Here is a 16,113-nt window from a genome sequence, read left to right on the forward strand (position 1 = left end):
TTTATGTCTAATACGCCAGTTGAATGAATTTAGAGAGATACTTTACATGCCATGGAAAACATAACTATTGGTACTTTACTGAAAGACTTTAATTTAATGTTCTAAGTAGAATGTATGTATACACATGATATATTTAATGTACTATATAAAGTTATATTTTATTAGGAATGGGGCTACATAAAATGAGTTATGTATCAACTACTTTATTACATTACTTATACTCAAGCCTTTTATATATTAGAAATTCTAATTTATATGTATTCTCTTTCTTTTTTGTTCTCTCCTCTCTCTTTCTCCCCTTCTGCCATCTCCCTCTCTACCTTCCTATCTCTTTCTATGACTCTATCTCTCTCCCATTCCTTTCATTGATAATTTGATTTTTATGCAGAATCTTGGCTTGGTCTGCCTTCAGTCTATAACTCTGATTCTGGAGGATGATTTTAACAAACAAGTGACCCTTGGTAGGGGAGGACAAATTCTCACTAGTCCTAACCAAGGCTTCAACCTGAATGGTAAGAAACAATGCTAGTAGTGTACTTTCTTTACATTAAAAACAAAAACAAAAACAAAAAACTAACACACACCAACAAAATGGGATCTTTTCCCAATGTTAGGCTGACTACCTAACATTTATTGAGTTCCTGTGTGTCACCAGGCCGTCAGCTACAGATAGTGATGATAATCATGTTTATGGGACCTAGTGTTTACCTCAAGTGACCTAGACTTTGGAAGGGAAGAGAGACAAGCAAGCAGCCACTTACAATAAAATGTGATAAACTCAAAGACATACATAAAGACTTTGGGAGTGTAAAATGAGGTGCAGCTCACTCAGCCCTGGAGAAGGGTGTACTGAAATGGTCAGGAGTGTTTTCTGAAAGAGGTTATTGTACAATGATTGTCTCATTGAGCATTTAAGGATAAGGAATTGCCGGGTTGAAGGGGATGGGGAAAATGTTTCATGTAGATCAAGGAGGTGTCAATTTTTGCAGCATATTTAGGGGGAACCAGAACTAGATTGATATTCCTACAGCAGAGACAGGGTAAAGGAGAATGTCTGAATGTAGGTAAGGATGAGAAAGGCTTGTGGAGGAGGCATTTTACATTGTGGATTTCTAGGGCAGGTCCTGTTCATGCCTGCATTCCAGCATAGCTGTTAATAACACTCTCACTCTCAAAAATATCCTGATTTATCTTACAAAGCGCATGCTCACACTACTCAGGTGTCAGGCTAGGGAAGTTGAACTTGATATGAATCAAATATGTAATTGTCATTTTTGACCATTTTTATTTACAAAGAGGGCAATCTCATGGTTCAACCAAATAAATGGTAAGTTTTTAAGGAGGTTTATTTTTTTATTTTTTATTTTTATTTTTTATGGTAGATGACTATGACAACAGTGTAGAAGTGACTTTGAGAGTTGCTAGACAGGAAACATGGACAACAGTTAGGACGTTATAAAAGTAAGGCATGCAAGGAATGAGGAGGAGGTCATCTAAGGCAGTAATGATAGAGATGGAGAGAAGAAGAAAGATTGAAAAAATGTTTAGGACAAAAGCCTGAACTTGGTAATGAATTGGATTTCAAATGTCTGAGGACTGCCTCCTTCCTTGTGAGATGCTTGCAAACTGAAAGTATGTGTTGACCTGAAAAACTATTAAAAATGGCTGCTAAGGGAAAAAAGGAGAGGAATAGAAGGGAAAAAAGGCAGCCTTGGGTGGCAAAGATTGGCCCTGAAGCACAGGCAGGAATCACTAGCCTGCCTCCCCTGCTTCCCTTGTATCTGGGGAGGAGAGTCCTGGTGGTGTACCCTAGCATTTCAGAACATCGTCTGTGAATGTCAAAGCTGATTTACGTATGTTCTTTTCCTGCAGGTGTTGTTGAAATTCAAACTCTGTCATCCTTATTTATACTTCTAAGAACCACATTTGGTTTAAAGATTCTGTTTGCTATAGATGGGGAAAGAATTTATATTCAGCTCACTAGTGCATGGAAAAGAAGAACATTAGGTCTGTGTGGCACTTTTAATGGGAACATAAGAGATGATTTTCTGTAAGTATGATTTCTGCATAGTTAACATAACTTGATGACTGATCATTTAAAGGATATAAATTCATTAAAAATGTTTACCTAACAAAAATAGCTTAGCTGGCATTATTCCAAGAGATTTACATAGGTCATCATGTTTAAAATGTAGAGCAATCTCTGATTAATATGTTTATTTTATAGATAAGGAAACTAACCAAGGTCTCAAAGTGGCAAATAAATCATTCAAGATCACTTAGCTCACATGTAGTGGAGCTGGGCTTTGGATTTAGGCAGTGTGGTTCAGCTATGCTCACTACTCCCCGCTATTCTCTTTTCTACCCCTATCAACCTTAACGTATTTTATTTTTGAAACATTACTGCCTAAAAACAAAAAAACAAATAAACAACAACAAAAATAACAGCTCAATATCATTATGCATTAGTGGTAGTGAATGATACTCTATAAATATTGATATCATTTGGTATTATTAATACCTCTAAAGCAACATTTTTTTTATCTTGCTAGATATTGTGATTGTTAGTGTTTCATTGGAAGAGAAGCAACAATATATATTTGTACCCCTTGTATTAACCAGGTACTTTTCACCTATGTGTGAAAAGAAGCAGTTTATAATTTAGTGTAAATGCTTTGCACACTTATTATCATGCTAAAAGCACAATGGGAGCAATTTAAGCAGTAGGCCATGGTTCTCATCCTCACGGAGCTTTGTGTTGCAGATCAGGAGAGGATAGCAACCTTTAAGAAATATGTGGAATCTAAAATCGTTGAAATCACAGAAGCAAAGTATTATAGAATGGTGTTTGCCAGGGGATAAGGGTCGGGGTGGGAGTATGGGAGGATGTTGGGCAAAGGGTACAAAGTTTCAGCTAGATAGGATGCGTAAGTTTGGGAGATGTTTTGAGATCAATTAATTATATAATGACTATAATTAATGTAACACGTACTTGAAAATTGCTAAGAGAGTAGGTGTTAAAAGTTCTCATAACAAAAAATAAGAATGTGAGGTGATGGACGTGTTCATTAGTTTGATTTAACTATTTCACAATGTATACCTCGGAACATCATGTTGTACTCTGTAAATGTACATAGTTTGTTTTTAGCTATACCTTAATTTTAAAAATAGCTAAAAAATGAATATTTAGTGTTAGGCAAGGATCAATCAACTATATATATATATATATATATCAATTATTATATATAAAAATCAACTATATATATAAAAATACTGAGGTGATTCTAAAAATTAAGTGTTGGGGTTTTTGATTATGGCTCGAAGAACAATAGAGGGTTCATTTTGGGCTGGGCAGCTAGGGGACATTTCATGGAGAAGCTACTCTCCAAATACTGTTTTGTTTCTTTTTTCTTAAATTTAATTTTATTTATTTTATTTTTTTTTTATTTTACGTTAAGTTCTGAGATACATATGCTGAACGTGCAGGTTTGTTACGTAGATATACATGTGCCATGGTGGTTTGCTGCACCTATCAACCTGTCATCTAGGTTTTAAGCCCCACATGCATTAGGTATGTGTCTTAATGCTCTCCCTTCCCTAGTCCCCACCCACTGACAGGCGGTGGTGTGTGATACTCCCCTCCCTGTGTCCATGTGTACTCATTGTTCAACTTCCACTTATGAATGAGAACATGTTGTGATTGGTTTTCCGTTCCTGTTATAGTTTTCTGACGATGATGGTTTCCAGCTTCATCTATGTCTTTGCAAAAGACAAGAACTCATTCCTTTTAATGGCTGCATAGTACCACATTTTTTTTTAACCCAATCTATCATTGATGGGCATTTGCATTGGTTCCAAGTCTTTGCTGTTGTAAATAGTGCTGCAATAAACATATATGCTTTTTAAAAAACACTCTTGCACATACTCTCCTTCCTGCTCTGGTTCTCTCCTGCTCCTCATCTTTCTTGTGACCTCCCATTTATTGTTCACCCCAATTCAGACATTATTTGCCTCAAAAAGCTGATTCATGTCCCACCATACGAAGTTAAATCTGACAATGTGTTATCTATGAAAATTTATTGTTTATCTGTCTGGTTTCTTGTCTTGTTTATCTGTTAGGGCTTTGAGACTAAGAGTCATGTCCTTGGTCTTTGTATTCTTAGGAACTAGCATAGAACCTCACATATAGTGGACAGTTAATTGAACTGAGGTAGAATGTTTATCAGGAAGATAGTTTGGATGAGCAAGGGGAACTGGCATTTAAAATTTTTTAAATTTTAATTTCTTGTATCTTATCTCCTTGTCTTCCTGTACCTTGTTTTTTAGGTAATTTAGTTTTTTGTTTTATTTATTTGTAGGTCAAATATTGATGTCTTCACCACATTTGAGAAACAGAAACTACATTAAGTGGCTTGGCTATGATGTTCAGAAAAGACATTATTCCCGCTTTCTCTTCTTTATTTGTCAGAATGGGTCAGCAGTCAATGTTTAAGAGAGAGCAGATCTGTCTGACTCTTTCTAAGGCACCAGTCTCTGCCACATATAAACATTTAGGTGTGATAAGAGTACAGGATGATATTTCAGAGTCAGAGATAACTTGTGAACAGTGTTTAGCTTTCCAACTTAAGTAGTTAAAATTCTTTCTTCACAAAGGTTAATGTGAATATGCAGGCACAGTGGAATAGAAAATATTAATTACTTGAAAACATATTTTGTATGCCTTATTATAGTAGTCGACTATGGTGAGCTGAAAGGTTATTTTATAAAATGAAAGACAATAAATAGGTCCACATTTTAGCTCCTATTTTTAAAATTTATTGTTTTAAAGTAAACTAAATGAAATCAGAGAGCCAAGCTCCAAGTTCTACCTGGAAACCTTGACTACAAGTATCACCCTGACCTATTTTATTGTCCTTCAAAGGAGCGGAGAGAGAAGGAAGGGGAAAGAATGAGAAGAAATAAACTAGCACAAACCATGCAATTACTTTGAGTCTCAGTGTTCTTAAATAAACAAAACGAGATTTTGTACTAGGGTGTTGTGGTTCTTTACTATTATGGGCTAGTTTGATTTTGAGGAACAGGAAAAGGAAAGAAGGACGAAACGGTGGCGAAAAGGAAATGGCATGTGTTGCTCCCATTTTTTGTCCTCTCTGTCACTCTGTTGAGCAACTCCAGTGAAAATAGTTCATCTATAAGGACACTAGAGAAAGCTGAGCTAATGCCTACTTTTCCACTTAGCCATAGTGGAGGAGTTAACACAGTCAGGGTTGTGGTGTGGTCAAAAACTTCCTGCGGGAGATCTAGTTCAACCTGATTCCCTAAGAAGTTTTGACAGTGTCTGGCACATTGTCCAATAGGGGTTGTCACTTAATAAATGTTGGTTGATGAATTAATACATCGGAATGGCTGCTGGGGGTGGAATTGCAGTGTTTGTCTCCTAAACACTGTTGTAGTTTTAAGATAGATGTTTTTCATTTGGTTTGCCCACTTCATAATGGAATCTTGATATTTCAGATCTCATAATGGAAATTGAAATATTGAACTGGATATATAGACTCTTTATATTTTGAGTTATTTGTCTTTACTTTGAAAATAATCGGGTGAAATACCCACACTAACTTCCCCACGTGCACCCTAAACTATACATATGCTAAAGTTTTGGTTGTGTGAGTGTGTATGGTTAAGTCAGGGAAAACTGGGTTTGAATCGTGGCTTGGATACTTATCAGCTTAGTGTAATTTAATATTTCTCTGAGCTTCTGCTTTGCTTTCTCTGTAAAATGGGGAGAAAAGACATTTTTCTTATAAGGTTGAGATGAAGATTAAATAAAATCATGTATGTCTACAATTTGGTACATTGTAAAATGTTAGTAATATGGAGCTTAATACCGTTGTACTTTTATTAAACTGGTAGAAAATTTCAAGCTCTAAGATTTCCTTGTACATTATGAAAAATAGTATTCTCTTATTTAAATATCTGAAGGATATGAACAAATAAATGAGAGATACATGAAGGTGAGCATTATCTTTGCTTTCTAGTTCTCCATCAGGCATGATAGAAGGTACACCACAACTTCACGCAAATGCGTGGAGAGTTTCTTCTACCTGTTTTGCACCTGTTCATGTCCCAGTGGTGGACCCCTGTAACATCAACCAACAAAACAGTAAGTTTTGCATGTAAACTTCCTTTCTGCTGTAAACTTAGGGAAAAGTTCTTTGCATTACTATAATTTTATAAGATTAGATGGTGAGTTTAAATTCTGATTTTCTTCATTATGGTAAAATCAATGCCATTCCTCATGTATTTTTTTTTTTTTTTTTTTTTTTTTTGCTTAATATTATGCCTTTACATATGTCTTTTTATGTAATCTAGGTTGTTTTTTAAGAACCTGACAAGGACTTTTATTTCCTATTTTTCATTCATAAATGTTCTTATTTTGGGTGTTTAAAAACCCCTTGTTTGCAGATGTGGACTAGCTTTTGGAAGTTTTCAGAGTCTTTAAATGCTGAAGAAAAGCCTCTGGGAATCCTCTGAGAATGCTGTGATAGTCCAGGGATGTTCGATGTCAGTTATTACCATCTCATTACAAGTTCCTCCTCATAGCATATATTATGGCTTTATAAGCAGGAAGCCAGTGATCCAAAGAGGCTTTGTGCCATCGAGTGGGCAACAATTTGAGATGGTCATGCTCCAGAGTTCCAATTTGTAATGACAGGGCAACCCACATGCTAAGAATTTTTGACTGCATTTTTAAAAACTAAAGCCCCAGCAAACCATGTTAAAGTCTAGTTCACTTTGCAATAAAAAAGATATACATGTATATATTCAGATGGAAGATATACACAAGGCATACACATATATATAATTGTGAAAAAGTTAATATACATGCTTAAATATTCTTATAATTTTATTTTTTCCTTTAATCATCTTGGCTAGTTCACTATTTTGATGTAGTTTTTAAAAATACATTATTCATATTGGTTGAGCATTCATAAGAAACTAGCAATTTATGAATTGTGTAGTGGTTGTTGGGAGGATTCTGTTGATTGCCATATTGTTTTTATTACTAACATGGAATTCTGGTATGCTGGAAACAGCACAAGATACTTTTGCTCTTTGTGCTGTCTATTTTTTTTTTTTTTTTTAATCTAAGCCAGCTTTTAAACTTGAAGAAGTTTGGTAACCTCTTTGATCATTTTTCTTATCTATAATAACAGGGCTAGACTAGAGTTTTTTGGTTTCATGAATGACTACTTTTAATCTCATTCCCATTTAACAATACCTTCCTCCATTCTGTCCCCAACGTTCAACTAATCTACTCCGCCTCCTTCAGCTACTCTTGTTTGGTTTGTTTCTTTCTTGGTTTCCTCCAGGGTATTGTAGCAACTTTATTTTTTATTTTTAACAACATGTTAAAGTTGAAGTAGGGTTCAATTGATAAATTCAGTTTCCCAGTGGTCATTTCTTAGTTACCTCCTTTATTATATGCTATTTTGCTCTATTTTCTACCACTTTTCTTCCCATACCTCATGTCTTTTTTTTTTTTTTTTTTTTTTTTTTTTGAGACAGAGTCTTGCTCTGTCGCCCAGGCTGGAGTGCAGTGGCCGGATCCCAGCTCACTGCAAGCTCCGCCTCCCGGGTTCCCGCCATTCTCCTGCCTCAGCCTCCCGAGTAGCTGGGACTACAGGCGCCCGCCACCTCGCCCGGGTAGTTTTTTGTATTTTTTTTTTTAGTAGAGACGGGGTTTCACTGTGTTAGCCAGGATGGTCTCGATCTCCTGACCTCATGATCCGCCCGTCTCAGCCTCCCAAAGTGCTGGGATTACAGGCTTGAGCCACCACGCCCGGCCTCATGTCTTTTATATATATATGAAACTGAAATATTGAACTGGATATATAGACTGTTTATATTTTGAGATATTTGTCTTTACTTTGAAAAGAATCATGTGAACTACCCACACTAACCTCCCCCGCATGCACCCTAAGCCGTACACATGCTATATACATGCATATATATTTGATATTAGCTTTTTTTTTAGCTCTACTATGAATTGTGATTTTTAAAAAACAATTTCAAATAGGTAAATTCAGGAAGATCCCGAAAGAAAGGAAAATAAATAGACACAAGTCAATAACTCTGATCTAGATTCTAAAGTATATTTTGTTTTCATGAGGATCTTCTTTAGTTATCCTTAACTTGTCAGTGGAATATACTTTGATCTACAAATTATTAGGCCTTTTTGGTGGATTACTTTGCTCTTTCAGGATCCTTGGCATTAAGAATATATATTTAAACAGTATACTGCTATATACTGCTATAGTTTAAGTCATTTGTTTTATATACATATACATACTGAATGCAAAAATATCATACTTGAGCAATTACCATGTTTTCTTACCAATACTAAATATATGTAATATACTCAACAAAATAAGTTCAGTATAATTCCTTAGTAGTGAAAAAACTGATCTCCAACAGCTTATCTGGTCTGTCAAAGGCAATGACAATGAAAAGATTGATTAATTTTATCTGTTAGGAAACCGATGCAAACTAGGTCCACTATATCAAGAAACCACAAACCTACCCTCTTTCAGAAAGATGGAATCTGAATTGTTTTGTCAAACTTGGTTACTTCTATAAAATATTATATACGATAAGTCATTCTCAAGGGAAAAATCAACAGATTTCAAGAAATGATTACACAGATGTCCTCCCCTCCCCAGGTGATTTTATAGTTATATCTCATGGCCTTTAGCATATACCCCAATCCCCAATTTCTATTCATTATTCACTTATTCATTCATTTATAGATTTATTTATCAAACATTATCGAGCATCTAATATCTGCCTGGCATTGTACACTGTGCATTGTGCAGACATTGAGTTCAGTGACTATGTGGCATCTGACACATTACCATCCATTTCAGAGACTCCACTGAAATAAGATCATTCCCAATTCTTCCTAGACAATTGTGTATTACACAGCATTGCCATAACATCCATAATCTGGAACCACTTTATTTTGTGTGGATGTCTGGAAATAAGCCTCCCAATACGCCCCAATTCTTTATAGTAGGTTTCCTAAGATGATCCTCATACAATGGGATGGTTGAGGCCGTTGCTTCTCTCAACCCTTCTGTTACTCATGCTATTCAGGTACAATACACTATTGTTTTTCCTGAAAGACTGTTGAATATGGATTAAGTGCTCTTACCAACATTATAAAAAAATAATAAAAACCGTATACGCTGAAATTGTTCACTCTTGTATTAAAAGTAATATGCACTACAGTATATTTCTGAGAAAGTGAAATGCTTGGATAATTCTCGAACTTGATACTTAGGGGTAAGATCTGAACTGTTAAATAAGATACTAATGGGGCTCTTTGTCTGTTAGTTGGGTATGCAGCACACTGTGATGTCATCCACCAGGAGCTCTTTGCTCCTTGCCACATCTATATTAGCCCTGGCCTGTACTATCAGCTCTGCCGCCATGATGCATGCAAGTGTGGAAGCTCCTGCCTGTGCAATGCTCTTGCCCACTATGCCTACCTCTGCGGCCAGCATGGTATTCCCATTGATTTCAGAGCTCAGATTTCTTTCTGTGGTGAGTACAACAGCACAGATAAAGACTATCAGATAATACCTTAGAGACCTCTATGTTTGTAATGACTACTTTTATTTTTTAAATGAAAGGTCGATATTGCATATAAGTTATTTGAAATATTCTCATAATGTACAAACATGAAAAGCAAATGAAATATTTAATTTCTTAAGATCAGAGATATGTTGGATAAGACCAATAACTTTTGACTAGTTTTATGTTAAACGAAAGTATCGTAACTATGCTTTGAAATATGCACCAAATAATTTAAAACATTTGAAAAATCCTTATCATGGAAATATCATATCTAAATATTAGAAAGTATGGAAAAGATTATGTAATACAGTGACGCAGTTGACTTGTACTTAAATAGATGTTATGCAACAGGCAATTATTATCAAATTGTTGGGGCTCTAATTTTCACACTATGTTGTCTGCCATTTTCATTCATGGTAGATTGTTTCCTTGTGTGTTTTATAATTTTTTTATCAGCTAATTTTTACCAGCACCCCTCCACCCCCATTAGAATCTTTCTCTCCACCTCCGCATTCCCTCAGGGGTTTTTCCAGTTATTCCAGGGGTATCATTGGCTGGTGTTGATGTTAATTGCTCAATTTTGGCTTTCTAAGACAAAAATAATGTAAATATAAAAGTAATGTAAATTCATATACGAAATTTGTTTAGGATATCGTCTAGGATTTTGATTTCTTAGAGGTAACTTTTTAATCTCAGACCCAGCAGTTAAGAGAAGATTTTCTATCATCTTTCTATACTATGAGCCAATTTCTTCCAGTCTGGGGGTTGACAAATTACAACCATTGGGTCTCCTGCATTTTTGTGAATAAAATTTATTGAAATATAGTCATGCCCATTTGTTTGTGTGTTGTCTGTGGCTGCTTCTCTACTACAAGGGCAGAGGTGAGTAGCTGTGACAGAGACTATATGATCTGCAAAGCTGAAAATATTTCCATTTGACCCTTTGCAGAAAAAGGTTTCCAACCCCAACCCCTGCTTTAGTCCTTCATTTTCGCTGAGGATGATGCTCTTTGAGCATCCAAGTTAAGGGTCTCCCAATTCCTTGCCTTGTAATGGGCCAGCTTTCATTTTCTATCACAGACCTCTAAGCAGGCATAAAATGTTTCTGTGTGCCATGGGAATCTTTCTCAAGCGATACTCCTTTGTCCTTAGCTGTGGTGTGCCAGAAGGGCATGCTATACCATCACTGCTCCTCGTTCTGCCTCCATTCCTGCATTTCTCTGTCTTCCCTGGAGCAGTGCAATGATGACTGTGCTGAAGGCTGTAATTGTCCGGAAGGCAAATTCTATGAAGACACTCTTAACTTTTGTGTACCCATGTAAGTCACAGAAACAGGTTGGCAGCATCCTGTTTTAATCCCTTTTTCTTCTTATGGGTTAAATGAGCTTTCATGGAAGTTTTTGAAAAAAATATTTCTTACCATCTTTACTTTAAAACAACAACAGCAACAACAACAAAAAACCATGCATATGTTCATCAATAGCTACTGAAAGAGCTAAGGAATCTCTGATGGTTGATCTTGAAGTATACTCCTGCTTGTTTTTACCATAGTCAAATCAATAACAAGGTTTGTGTTTGTTTCACTGTCCCATGGCAAACTTTAGTAGCAGGACTTTAATATCTCAGCACTCAGAGATTTCTCAATTTACACATGAAGTAAAGCCTTTTGTCTTATACATAGTGTTAAATGATATATCAGTTATGTTTCTCTGAATTGCATTCAGTGATTTTTCTTGTGACTAAAGCAACACAGTTTGTGAGTTGTATTTTAGAAAACAAAATCTGGAGCCACACAAAACTTCATATGTAAGCATCTTCCGCTATTTGTGTGATAGGATTGCATGCAGTCTTGTAGAATAATGCAGACCTTAGAGTGTACCTTACAGTGACCAATGGAGAGCACAGGGTCGGCTTGAATTTTAGTGGTTTTTGAAAAAAATTATATCCTATTTAATTTACTTTTTTTTCTTACAGATTCCACTGCCGGTGTCATTATAGAGGCAGTGTTTATCAACCTGGAGAGCTCATCCCCACACCCTTGGGCTTATGGTAGGTTTTGATGATGGGGATTGTGTTTGACAAATGATGTATGTGCTAATATAATTTCTTAACCCAAACTGTAAGTTGAAATAAGACTTCTATAATTAAAAAATAAAGGTAACAATGTAATCTTTAACTATTTTATGATCATATGATTGTATGTATATGTACAAACACAGATATACATAATACATGCATATGGGACATTTCAAAGTGAAATAACCAAGTTTTGTACTCATAACTGAAGAAAGGAGTTATGAATTTAAGTATCTCACAGTGAAATGAAAGTCCTTTGATCATTTTTGGTTATTAGATAGAAGTTAGGGGTGAAGTACATGTTTAAATACTACAGTATTACTGAAATGGCTCAAAAAAAGCAATTTTGGAAAAGATTTGAAAAATGTCCTGCACAGTAGTAAGTGTGCCTCTTCCCCAGGCCCATCAATACTAAAGATAACACTTAATCATAGGATAACACTCATTCTGGTTATAACTTTTCTGTTGAAAATCTAGGCATATCCATGCAGCAGTCCATACTTACATATAATTCCTAACCTCCCCTTTTTAGTTGCCCCATTGGTGCCTACAGGTAATAATAGACAGTAGATAATAACAATAATAATAATATCTAACCATTACTGTGTACCTTCTTTTGTGCTGGCACCATTCTAAATGTGTAATATTTATTATTAAAATACTTACTCATCACCATAACCCTAAGAGATAGGCAATGTTGCTTTATCCTGATTTACAGGTGAGGAAAATGGGATACAGGTGGCTAAGGACCCTGACACTAAAGCTGGGAGTTAGTCCCGGGCAGCCTGGCTCTGCAGTGCTTGTCTCCTGCCTGATTGCTCTGCAGCTGATTTTTGTATTCACAACAGAATATTGATTATGTTCAATTTACCTTTATCTTTATCTCCACCTCTTTTCCTCTCCACATCAAGACCCATTGGCAACTAGCTTTTGGATCTTTCTGTGGTAGGCAGTACTGCTATTCACAGTTTTCCAAGGCAGAGCTCTGGGAATCATTTTCGACTCTTTCCTCCTGCTCAAAACAGCTAATCAGTAAATACTCAGCAACTTGAGATTTTACTTGATTTTACTTTCTACGCGTAGTCAAAAGCCATTTCTTCCTTTCCATCATCACTGCTTTAGCAATCAGTGTGTCTCACTCTCTCTTCCCTGGACCTTCCTCTCTGGTGTTCTTGCCTCTAGTTTTTCCCCTCTTTCATTCTGCCGAGGTGTCATGTCTTTTTGGATTTAACATAATTAATGTATGTAAACTTAGCAAAAACAAAGTAACCATCTCTCCTCAATGAAACAAAAATCAAAATTCACTTAATATAGTGACTTTGTTAGCCATTCCTTTTTAAAAGCCTTTGTCCTAGAGTAAGTATGATATGGAAGACCTGGGTGTGTGATCTGAGACCTGTCTGTCTCAGTTCCTCTGTGCCAAAGTGTGAGCAAATTCAATCAGAGGTGACTCACTCAGTGGTGAATCACACCTCTGAATGTCATTCTAGTGTTCAACTATGCATAGCATATTTTTCATGTGATGTGGACTGTATATGTGCGTCAGCTTCTTCATCTGGGCTTAAATATAGAACATATGATCTGGTCCAAAGCTGAAAGAAAAACTGCATTGGAGTTATTGAGAACTGATGTGTTGTTTTCTATCATGTTATCTTCTTCAGGGATTTTCAAGGTTAATTTTTCCTATATGCGGCTCTTGGCTTTTACCCTGACTTTAGAATGTAAATTGTAAGGAAGCTATGACTCCACCCTATCTTCAATGCTGCTGCTAAAATGATTCAAAGCAACCATTATCACTTTTCTGCTTAAGGTCTTCAATGGCTCACCTCATGGTAAAATCTTAGCATCTTCTAGGAGCTAGCCTCTGCCTCTTTTGGCATTCTCACAGCCTGTCCCTTCCTGCATTGCACTTTGCTATGTAGAATGTGGCTTTACTTCTTCATGGTTTATGTGTTTCCACTGAGTGTTATAACCTTCCTACCTTAGGTGTGCCATAACATCCATCCACTCTTCAAAACTGTTCAGACTTTACTTCCTTTGATTCCCTGATGTTGGTTGCCAACCGACTTTAAAAACATTTTTTCTTTGTTTTACTTCTATCTCAACATATTTCTATGTTGCATGTGTCACACTGCATACATTATTTATTTGTGTGTCTTCCCCTCCTACAAGACAAATTATGTTAAGGACTATGAATTTTGGTGTTCGTATCTCCCATGCCTGTCTCAATGCTCCACACTTACAGGTGTTTGATAAAAAGTGTTGTGTTGAAATAGCACATTCCTGAAATCGGACCTAACCCAATAGCTTGTAAAAAATTCTGTGAGAAAAATTGCATTTGTATAATGTACTCAATCAGTTCTTGTACATTAGATTGTTGTTGAAATTCAGGAAAAAAGCAAAACAAAACAGATTTGGTTCCATAAATTAACTATTTATTTACTTCTAGCCAGTGTTCAAATGGGACTGTGAAATGTGATGAATTAGCAACGCCCTCTGCTGGTAAGATGCTAAAAGACGTTTTCCTGAAGGAGGATACAGCTCTGATACCGCCTCCACTCCTGGCAGAAGTTATCAATCACCTCTCCTTCCCAATGTGCATGGCTATAGCCTTGGGAATGTTCTTCAACATGGTGTTCCAGTGCTTCCCAACTTTTTCTACATTGAAAATTATAATTTTATGGCGCTCTGGGTTGAACATATGAGTCAGCTCAGGGGCAGAGCAGATCAACCCAGGGATGCTGCCTAGAAATGTTGCCTACTGCAGGACCACCTCAGGCATCCCAAGGACTTTAGGGATATGTATCTAGGCAACTATAGTTACCGATTTGTGGGACAGAAATTGGGAAACTCTATACTAGACCATCACTTCTCAGATTTTAGTGTGCACATGTGGGGATCTTGTTAAAATGTAGATTCTGATTCATTAGATCAGGGGTGATACCTGAGATTCTACATTTCTATCAGTGACCAAGATAATATTAATACTTCTGGTTCCTGGACTGCATTATGAGTAGCAAGGCTCTGGGACTAGTAGCAATAAATTTAACATGGCATGTAAAATGACATTCACTGTCATCCCTTCAGAATGTCATTTTAAATATCTTTCCTAAGGTCTTATATATTAGGACCAGATGTATTATTTATTTTCATCATATAAAGAGCCTCAAATTCTCAGTTACTGTGGGCAAATTCTAGGCACATAATAAAACAACACTTGCTTTCATAGATTTTAATGGGCAGGAAGAGTGTAGGCTGATAAAAGTAATTGTGAGCTATTATTGCTTTGTTATGTACTTGAATGGCCTGGTATATATTATTATTAGAGAGCTTTGAATTACATGCCCTGAATTTACTTTACAAGGATTCAGACAAGCCTAGGGCTTCTTTACAAGACATGTTTATGGACCACACACATTCAGTAGCTACAGGGCCATCCTGACTGCCCCATTTGATTCAGAGTGACTCCGGGTCAATGAAGGGAAGCCCAGGTGGCTAGCCTTCTCACAGAGGAACCCACAGGATTTGATCCCTCTGGCCCCACTTGAGGAAATTTATTTGATCTCTAAGAGTCCAAAAGCTTTCTGGAAGAATATGGAGCCTCTGTCCTGACTATAATTATGTCTACTTCTGCACTTCTGTGGTAGAGTGAGAACTGATACAAACAATGACTCGAGGTGAAGCGAGATTTAGAATAATCATGTGTTCATTGTAGCTTTGTAAAAGCCGTAATGCTTTTATGTTATGCTTAAAAATTGATAACACATGCTGAAAAATTGATAATATGTGTATGAATTAATAAAAATATCCTGTTTTTTGACTTCAAAAATTATGTTCTAGTTAGTTACCATCTTGTGGAAGGCAGCTAACATTCTCAAACTCAAAATAGGCTTAGAATAAACCTATTTTGTGACTAAAGGAAATCTGGCTAGGGGATATTTTCAAGCTCCTTAAAAATCACGGAGTAAGAACATCATCTATTAATAATTGGTAAAATATTGTATGGTGAATTTTGTTTTGATGATGAGTGCATGCCAATATGATTATTTGTCTATGGAGCAGATACAAGTTAAGGACATTTTGTCTGTGCTTACATCTGAAGTTCACATCTGCCCAGAAGGAAAAGAGTATTTCGACTGCAGGTTTCCTGACCCTGAATTACCAGCTGGTGGTGTTAATTGTGAGACCACATGTGCAAACCTAGCCATGAACTTCACCTGCGCCCCGTCCTCACCCTGTATAAGTGGCTGTGTTTGTGCTCCAGGGTAAGCCTCTTCTTCATAATACAGAACATTCAGGATTGGCCTGAAAGCACAAGATCTCCTGAAAACATTCTTTACAGAAATAGCCAGAATTGTTGTTCTGACTAGTGCTTAACTGGGTTGGTAGCTAGAAGAC

General features: G+C 36.4%; 1 protein-coding gene across 1 annotated transcript in view; it reads left to right on the forward strand.

The window, feature by feature from the left end:
• Positions 1-16,113, forward strand: part of OTOGL (otogelin like) — a 239,565-nt gene that overhangs the window by 107,638 nt on the left and 115,814 nt on the right. Inside the window, exons 17-24 of the mRNA XM_023219423.1 lie at positions 389-512; positions 1,873-2,050; positions 6,039-6,163; positions 9,397-9,606; positions 10,792-10,957; positions 11,614-11,688; positions 14,165-14,217; positions 15,818-15,980. Coding sequence (XP_023075191.1) covers positions 389-512; positions 1,873-2,050; positions 6,039-6,163; positions 9,397-9,606; positions 10,792-10,957; positions 11,614-11,688; positions 14,165-14,217; positions 15,818-15,980 — 1,094 coding nt within the window. The remainder of the gene's footprint in view (positions 1-388; positions 513-1,872; positions 2,051-6,038; positions 6,164-9,396; positions 9,607-10,791; positions 10,958-11,613; positions 11,689-14,164; positions 14,218-15,817; positions 15,981-16,113) is intronic.

This window comes from Piliocolobus tephrosceles, chromosome 10 (genome assembly GCF_002776525.5).
Source record: "Piliocolobus tephrosceles isolate RC106 chromosome 10, ASM277652v3, whole genome shotgun sequence".
NCBI classification, from domain to species: domain Eukaryota; kingdom Metazoa; phylum Chordata; class Mammalia; order Primates; family Cercopithecidae; genus Piliocolobus; species Piliocolobus tephrosceles.